General features: G+C 36.5%; 1 protein-coding gene across 1 annotated transcript in view; it reads left to right on the top strand.

The window, feature by feature from the left end:
• Positions 1–9,587, top strand: part of LOC108542986 (oligophrenin-1) — a gene marked incomplete at its 5' end in the record, with an annotated part of 95,937 nt that overhangs the window by 7,385 nt on the left and 78,965 nt on the right. Inside the window, one exon of the mRNA XM_017893300.1 lies at positions 6,556–6,644. Within this exon, the coding sequence (XP_017748789.1) occupies positions 6,556–6,644 (89 nt within the window). The remainder of the gene's footprint in view (positions 1–6,555; positions 6,645–9,587) is intronic.

The raw sequence follows: 9,587 nt of genomic DNA on the forward strand, positions 1-9,587 counted from the left end.
ATATATATATATATATATATATATCAATGGTCATGGCCAGTAGTTTTTCTTTTGTTGTTGTTGTTGTTTGTTTGTTTGTTTGATGTATCTTTGTCTGGTTTTGGTATCAGGGTACTATTGGCCTTGTAGAGTGAGTTTGGAAGTACTCCCTCCCACTCTATTTTTTCAGAATAGTTTGAGTAGGTTTAGTATTAGTTCTTCTTTAAATGTTTGGTAGAATTCAACAGTAAAGCCATTGGGTCCCAGACTTTTCTTTGCTGTTAGACTTTTTATTATGCCTTCAATCTTGTTCCTTGTTATTGGTCGGTTCAGGTTTTGGATTTATTCCTGGTTCGATCTTGGTAGGTTGTATGTGTCTAGGAATTTATGAATTTCTTCTAGTTTTCCCATTTATTGGCATATAGTTCCTCATAGTAGCCACTAATTACCCTTTGAATTTCTGCAGTATCAGTTGTAATGTCTCCTTTCTCATCTCTGATTTTATTTATTGGGATATTCTCTCTTTTTATCTTAATCTGGCTAAAGGTTTGTCAATTTTATATATCTTTTCAGAAAACCTACTTTTGTTTTATTGATCTTTTGTTTTATTATCATGTCAAATTCATTTTATTTCTGCTCTGATCTTAATTATTTATTATCTTCTACTAATTTGGAGTTTGGCTTGCTCTTGCTTTTCTTGTTCTTTAAGATGAATCATTAGGTTATTTGAAGCTCTTCTTTTTGATGTAGGCATTATAGCTATAACCTTCCGTCTTAGTACTGCTTTTACTGTATCCCATAGGTTTTAGTATATTACATTTCCATTATCATTTGCTTCAAGAAAATTTTCAGTTTTCTTCTTAATTTTGCCATTGGCCCACTGATCATTCAGGAGGATATTAATTTTCATGTGTTTATATAGTTTCCAAAGTTCCTCTTGTTATTGATTTCTAGCTTTTTTTTTCCATTGTGGTCAGAGAAGATGCTTGATATTATTTCAGGGTTTTTGAATGTTTTAAGACTTGCTTTACGGGTGGGTGCAGTTGCTCACGCCTGTAATCCTAGCACTTTGGGAGGCTGAAGTAGGCAGATCGCTTGAGTCCAGGAGTTCGAGACCAGCCTGGGTAGCATAGTGAAACCCTGTCTCTACTAAATGTACAAAAAATTATCCAGGTGTGGTGGCACACACTTGTAGTCCCAGCTACTAGCCGGGGCTGAGATGGGGGGACTGCTTGAACCTATGAGGTCGAGACTGCAGTGAGCCACTGCATTCCAGCCTGAGTGGTGGAGTGAGACCTTGTCTCAAAAAAAAAAAAAAAAAAAAGACTTGTTTTGTGACCTAACGTATGGTTTGTCCTTGAGAATGTTCCATGTGCTGAGGTGAAGAATGTGTATTCTGTAGCCATTGGATGAAATGTTCTGTAAATATCTACTAGATCCATTTGGTCCATAGTGCAGATTAAGTCCAATGCTTGTTTGTTGATTTTCTGTCTGGGAGATCTGTTTAATGCTGAAAGTGGGGGTGTTGAAGTGTTTAGCTATTATTCTATTGAAATCTACCTCTCCTTGTAGCTCTAATAATATTTATATGTTTGGGTGCTCCAGCATTGGATATATTACATTTAAAATTGTTATTTCCTCTGGCTAAATTGACCCCTTTATCATTATGGGGTCATAATGATCTTCTGAAGATTTAAAGTACTGAAGGAAAAAAAAAACTTTTATTGTAGAATAGTATATCCAGTGGAAATGTCCTTCAAACATGAAAGAGAAATAAATAAAGAAATAAATATGGAAGGTCATATTTCCCGACAAACAAAAGCTGAGGGATTTCATCAATACGAGATCTGTCCTATAAGACAGATGATCTTCTTTGTCTCTTACAGTTTTTGTCTTGAAATCTATTTTTTCTAATATAGGTGTAGCTACTCTGTTCTTTTTTGGTTTCCATTGGCATGGAATATCTTTTTTCCACCCTTTTATTTTCAGTCTATGTGTGTCTTTACAGGATAAATGTGTTTTTTGTAGGCAAGAGTCTAATTATTTTATCCATTGAGCTACTGTATGTCTTTTGATTGGAGAGTTTTGTCCATTTATATTCAATGTTATTATTGATAAGTAATGATTTACTCCCTCCCATTTTATTATTTGTTTTCTGATTGTTTTGTGGTCTTGTCTTCCTTCTTTTCTTCCTGTCTTTTTAGTGAAGTAGATTTCCTCTAGTGGTATGATTTTAATTTCTTTCTTTCTTTCTTTCTTTTTTTTTTTTTTTTTTTTGAGNATAGCATAAATAAACAAGGAAAAAGAAAACTAATAAAAACTTTACACCATAATTTTTTCTGCCCACTTTTCAGTTTTTTGTTGTTTCCATTTATGTCTTATTGTACTCTCTATGTCTTTAAAAGTTGTTGGAATTATTATTTTTTATTGGTTAATTGTTTAGTCTTTCTACTTAAGAGAAGTTGACACATTACAGTTATGGTGTTATAATATTCTGTGTTTTTCTGTGTACTTACTATTACCAGTGAGTTTTATATCTTCAGGTGATTTATTAGTGCTCATTACTGTTCTTCTCTTTCTGAATGAAGTACTCTCTTTAGCATATCTTGTAAGATAGATCTGCTATTGATGAAATCTCTCAGCTTTTGTTCGTCTTGGAAAGTATTTTTCCTTCATGTTTGAAGGACATTTTCACCAGATATACTATTCTAGGGTAAGAGTTTTTTTCTCCTTCAGCACTTTATGTCATGCTGCTCTCTCTTGGCCTGTAAGGTTTCCACTGAAAAGTCTGCTATCAGACATATTTGAGCTCCTTTTTATGTTACTTGTCTCTTTTCCCCTTGTTGCTTTTAGGATCCTTTTTTTTATCCTTGATCTTTAGGAATATGATTATTAAATGCCTTTAGATATTCTTGTTTGGGTTAAATGTCTCTGGTGTTCTATAACCTTGTACTTCAAAGTTGATGTCGTTGATACTGTCCCATTGAATAAGCTTGCTACCCTTGTTTCTTTCTCTACCTCCTCTTTAAGGCCAATAACTCTTATATTTGCCCTTTGAGACTATTTTCTAGATCCTGTAGGCATGCTTCGTTGTTTTTCATTCTTTTCTCTTTTGTCTCCTCTAAATGTGTATTTTCAAATAGCCTATCTTCAAGGTCATCAATTCTTCTGCTTGATCAATTCTGTTATTATAAGGTTCTGATGCATTCTTCTGCATGTCACTTGCATTTTTCAACTCCAGAGTTTCTGCTTGATTTTTAAAATTATTTCAATGTCTTTGCTAAATTTATGTGATAGAATTCTGAATTCCTTTATCTATATTATATTGAATTTCTTTGAGTTTTCTCAAAATAGCTATTTTGATTTCTCTGTCTTATATGTCACATACCTCTGTTTCTCCAAGAGTAGTCTCTGATGCCTTATTTAGTTCATTTTGGAAGGTCATATTTTCTTGAAAGGTCCTGATTCTTGTGAATGTTCATCTGTTTCTGGGCATCGAAGAGTTAAGTAGTTAGTGTAGTCTTCTTAGTCTGAGCTTGTTTGTACTTACCCTTCTTGGGAAGGCTTTCCAGATATTTGAAAGGACTTGAGTGTTTTGATCCAAGCCATATCTGCATTAGAGAGCATCCCATACCCAGTAATTCTGTGGTTCTTGCAGATCTGTAGCAGTACCACCTTGACGGTCTTGAATAAGATCTGGAAGACTTCTCTGGATTACTAGGCAGAGACTCTTCTTTTCTTTCCTTACTTTCTCCTTTTACTTTTTAAGTCCACTTTTACTTTTCCCTCTACTTTTCTGAAGCAGAAGGAGTCTTTCCCAGAGCTACCACAGCTGGGAATGTGTTGAGTCATACCTGAAGCCCACAAAGTTTCATCTAAGGCCCAATGAGTACTATCTGGGTTTTGCTTCTGGTTATTTAGGGTCCAAGGGTTCTTTAGTCAGCATGTGATGGGTCCTGCCAACACTGGGTTCTTCCATTCAAGGCAGTGGGTTCCCTTCTGGCCCCAGGTGTGTGTAGAAATGTCTGGGAGATAGGGTCTGGAAAAGGGGCCTTAGGACTCTGATGAGTGCCCTAGGCTACTGTGGCTGAGCTGGTATACAAGATGCAAGACAAAGTCCTCTTTACTCTTGCCCCCTCTTTTCCCCAAGCAGAAGGAAGGGGTCTCTTTTGGAGCCTTGAGGTGTGCTGTATGGGGTGGTGCAAGGACTCCCATAGCTACCATTGCTGGTGTCTCAGTAGGTTGCATGCCTCGCAAGTTCACTGGCTCTGAGCCCAGTTCAACACTAGGACTAATATAAGAGTTGCAGTCCTTGTGGCTTAGAGTGCCCTTCAAGTTTATTTAGGGACCCAGAGCACTTTAACCTGCCGTGTCAAGGCTTAGAACTGGGATGTGTGATTCCCCTCTAGCTAGGGCTGGTTTAAATGTTTCCTGTGTGGGTTGTCCTTCACTGAGTTCAGCCTGATTTTGCTTTCTTCTGTGTAACAGGGTAGCATGGGATTCAATGCAGTGTCTCACAACTGCTGCACTCTCTCTTTCTCAAGTACACGTATTCCAGTATCTCTTTTTTGGAGAAATTTTTGCTCATATTTTCTTACCCATTTTTTGCTTGGGTTATTTGTTTCCTTGTTATTTAGTTGTTTGAGTTACTTCTATATTTTGGATATCAGCCCCTTATCAGATTTATGGTTTGCCATTGTTTTTACCCAATCCGTGGGTTGTCCCTTCACTGTCTTGTTTCCATTTCTTTGCAGAAGCTTTTTAGTTTGGTGCAATTCCATTTGTCTATGTTAGCATTTGTTGCTTGTGCCTTTAGAGTCTGATCCAGGAAATCATTGCCTGGATAAATGTCATGGAGCTTTTCACCTATGTTTTCTTGTATTAGTTTTATGGTTTCTGGTCTTACATTTAAATCTTTATTCATTTTGTGTTGATTTTTGTACACTGTAAGATAGGGTCCAATTTCCTTCTGTATGAGGATATCCAGTTTTTCCAACACCATTTACTGAATAGAGTATCCTTTCCCCGTTGAGTGTTCTTGGCACCTTTGTCAAAAAATCAATTAACTCTAAGTACTTAGGTTTATGTCTGGATTTTCTATTCTGTGCCATTGGTTGATTGGTCTGATTTTATGCTAGTACTATGCTATTGTGATTATAATAACTTCATATATAACTTCATAATATATTTTGAAGTCAGAGAGTGTGATACCTTCATGTTTGTTCCTTTTGCTAAAGATTGCTTTGACTATTCAGGGTCTTTTGTCATTTCATATGAATTTTATGATTATCTTCTATTTCTGTGAACAATGACCTTGGAATTTTGATAGGAATTGCATTGAACCCGGAGAACGCTTTGGGAAGTATGGACATTTTAACAAGATTAGTTCTTCTAATCCATGAACATGGACTATTTTTTCATTTATTTGTGTCTTCAGTTTGTTTTATCAGTGCTTTATGGTTTTTAGTGTAGCAGTTATTCACTTCCTTTACTAAATTTATTCCTAGGCTTTTCTTTAATACTATTGTAAATGGGATTGTTTTTGAATTTTTTTTCAAATAGTTCATTGTTAGTATATAGAAATGCAACTGATAGAGGCTAAACATTGCTCTGATGTTCTTGTTTTTGCCTCCTCTGTTATTTTTGGTTTTGCCTAAAGACTTAAATCATCTGAGAAGCACAATTCTTTTAGTCATATTTCTGTAGTTACATATGAGCCCAGTTGATACGGTGGTAAGCTGTCATGGGTGGGGAAGTCTTCTATAAGATTATGTCTCTGTCTTTTAGTGAGCTGTGCCCCTGGCCTGTGACTTACTTAAGTTCTTCTCAGGATTTTTTTTCCCCTCTTGGGAGAGACTGGAAGGCAAATTGGGTCTGGAATTTGGTATTTCCCTTCACCTTACTCACTTAGGTTCTGATAAAACTGCAGGAGGTTATGATCTGGTAAAATACTTTCTCTTGAGGGAAGACCTTTTAAGAAGAAGAGAAGGGTCTGTGAATATTTTTAAATGACTACTTATCTTTCCCCACTGCTGGAAGCATGGGGGGATTTTTCACCATCAAAACTTGATAGGACTCCTATAGGTAAAATTCACAAAAGTGTGGGAGCCCCTTTTGGACTGGGTGCCATTGGAGTTTTTACCTCTCAAATCCGAACATATTAAGCCTTTAGCAATTTGTAAATTACAGGTTAGGTTATCCTATCCCAGTGCTGGTTCCCAAGGAGTTTTCTACTCCTGGGCTTCTGTTACAATAAGATTTGGTTCTCTCTATCTCCTCACTTCTGGGGGCAGCCATTTACCCTATGACCCCAGTTATCTGATGAATCTAAAAAGAGTTGATTTTGTTTGTTCAGTTTTTTCTTGTTGTGTGAATTGGATAGATTACTTTCTTATTCCTTATATGGTAGACCAGAATGCAGTCATGTTTTTGAAACATCAAAGATTTGCTTCTTCTAAAGTTTTGATCTCTTAAAAACTACTTAGGGTAATATACTTTGTTTTTCTTTTAAAAGAGGGAAAATGTAAGATTTTTTTGATGATTAACTTTTGGTTTTTGTTTACTTTTCTCAAATAGATCCTAAATGCCCAGGAGATGTTGATTTTCATAATAGTGACTGGGACATTAAGACAATCACCAGTTCCTTGAAATTCTACCTCAGGTATGCCTGATTTGAATTGGTAGTTTGCTTTTCATAGCTGGTGAAATTTCTCTGGGTGTTGAGTGGAGTTAATGTGGTCTCAGTTCCAGGAGGTTGGATAGAATTGCTTAAGAAAAAACATGTGAAGATGATTTCTGGCCAAGAATGTGCAAAGACTATTTTTTAAATCTGAGAGTTTAAGCAAGAGAAGCATAAAATAATAGAATTGTTGTTGAAAAAAGGCTAAAAGATTATGTTCAAAATCATGCACTTGAAATAACTGAGTATGTTTTGCTCTTCACAGATAGAGTGATGTCATGATGGATTCACTAGTAGAATCAGGAGCTGGGACTATTCAGCGTGGCTGACATGTTTTAGAGGATAATACCCATTTTGAAACGTCAAATTGCATTGGGGCAGAAATGGTCTATATGTGTGATGTGCTACATATCATGTATTAATCCAGATAATGGAAATAAAAACCAAGAAAATACAACTGTAATAATGTTGGAGCTAAATGAACTGTCAGCAGTATGGAAAAAAGTTAGCTCACCAACAAAATTTGGGAATGTGCAATATTGATGAATATATTATTCAGTTTATTGGCATAAATTTATATTATGCAAAAGGTGTTTGAGACATATATATTTTTAAACACATTGATTTCTTACCACTCTTTATGTCTCATAGTATGTAGCATGCTTTATGTGCGAAAGCCTGTTCTTTTCAATGATTGTGTTCTTGAGCCATTAAGATTGATACATAAGCTCTGGGAAATCTCATTAATCCAAAATACATTGGGTTTCAGATATTACTGTTAAATGTTTTGCTACTGTAGCATCATCTTAGAGCTTTCCATAAACTTGAATGTTCTTTCAATGTTCATCTGCTGATGAAGAAAATAACTGTTATTGGAGGGTTTATTCTGTACTAGGCTGTGGCTGGTTGTTTACACTGATAGTGTCATTGTTTTCTTCTCCCATTAACCGAGTGTACTAGGTGGTACTTGACTCATTTTGCAGATGGGGAAACCAAGGTGCACCACTTTCTCCATTAAGTATTAGCCATGATCCCAGCTTGTATTTTTTAAATCTAAGTGTCTCTGACTTATAAGGCCCCTGGCACTGGGGCATCTTCTCCTGTGCCCTATCCCAGGAGCTTTGGCCTTCTTTGAATGGCTTGGTAATTTAATAAAGACAGAGAGCAATCTGTTATGAATACTTTAAGAAGACTTGTTGTGATGAGAATAGTGGGAATAAGTGATTCTGTATCTGTAGCTTCCTTCAAAGGAGTCTCAACATTTTCTTAGATTTGTAAGGCCTTCCCCACATTGCATTATTCCCAGCTTATCCTATAATAGGCAGTGTGGCCCTTTTCAAAGATGAGAGGGTCCAACCTGAAAGTGTGAGTGGGCAGCACCCCAGTAAGTGATATTTGTTCTTGAGACTCATCCATGGTTCTGTAATATAAACCAGCCAGTAAATACCCTTTAGAGTTCTCAAAGATAGCTGTGTTCCAGGGCAGGTCTCCACCCTCTGTTCTAGGTAACTAAATCACCCCTTATCTCTAACCTTTCAAGAGAAGTCCTCTAGAAATCATCCCTTCTCTCTCCTCTATTTTTATCCTCTCTCATTCAACTGGCTCTTTTTCCCAGCATGTAATTATGCTCCAGCCACATACATCTTTAAATCACTAAATGATTCAGTAAAAATATCCTGACTGCTTGCTCTGTGCCAAGTGTGATGTTAGGCACTAGGCAGTTTTGTATAGATATGGTCTCTGACCTTAAAGAACTTATTCTAGTAAAGGGGACAAAGGGGACAGTCAGAAGACAAATAATCATACAAATATAATAAACTCTAATAAGTACTCTGAAGGAAAGGTATAACATGCTATGAAGGCATTTAATAGGAAGATGTCACCCATTTTGGTTTAAACTGAGGTTTGAACTGTAAGTTGGAATCAACTAAGTGGGAGTTGGGCTCCAGACAGAATATGTGAAGACTTGAGGCAGGAGGGAGGAAGGCCCCTTCAAGAAACTACATGAATCAGTATAGGGGGAGTATTGAGTGTAGAGAGGGAGGGAGATGTATGTAAGGGCCGTATCATTCAGGGCTTTAAAGATCTTTTAAAAATTGGAGTCGAAATTTATCTTAAAAGTAATGGGAATATATTGAAAGATTTTAAACAAGAGGTGCATACTGAGATTTGTATTTTGAAAAAAAAAAAGTATGGCGATTAGATTACAGTGATATAAAATGGGCAGAGGTGTGTAAATCAGCAGGCTATGGCTGTCTTCCAGGCAAGAGATGATGCTCATGCTTGGACTAGGGAGTAGCAGTGGATATTCCTAGAAATAAGCATATTCAAGAGATCTGAGAAGTAAAATTGATGAGTTGGATATGAGGATTAGGGATAGGGAGACAAAAAGGTGACTTCCATGTTTCTGGCCCATGCAACCAAATGATGGTCATGCATTTACTGATTTGAGAAACACAAGAAGACTAAGTTTGAGGGAGGCAATAAGTTGGAATTTGGATATATCAACTTTGGGTACCTTTGAAGAAATCAGGGCACAATATTAAGCAGGTAATTGAATACATAGGTCTGAAACTCAGTGATGAGCTCATGGCTTGAACTAAAATTTGGTGATCATTAACCATACAGATGATAGTTAGAGCCTGGAACTTTAAACAAGATTGCCTAATGAGATACTTTACCCCTTCTGAGTGAGGACTAAGCTCTGATTTTTTTTTATCTTGCCCAATTCCTTTCTAAGGGGTTTGGGGAGTCGTGCCCTCCAAGCCATAAATTCTCATCGGATGGATTTTATTTAACCCTGTATATCATGACTTACTTTCCGTCTGACTCTGGCATAACACAGGAAAAAAATGAAAATGTTTTACCCCAAAATACATTTTCTTGCCATACCTTGAAATTGCCCTGCAAAGTCTCTTGTGGGAAAAAT

This window comes from Rhinopithecus bieti, unplaced genomic scaffold, assembly GCF_001698545.2.
Source record: "Rhinopithecus bieti isolate Rb0 unplaced genomic scaffold, ASM169854v2 scaffold_24103, whole genome shotgun sequence".
NCBI lineage: Eukaryota > Metazoa > Chordata > Mammalia > Primates > Cercopithecidae > Rhinopithecus > Rhinopithecus bieti.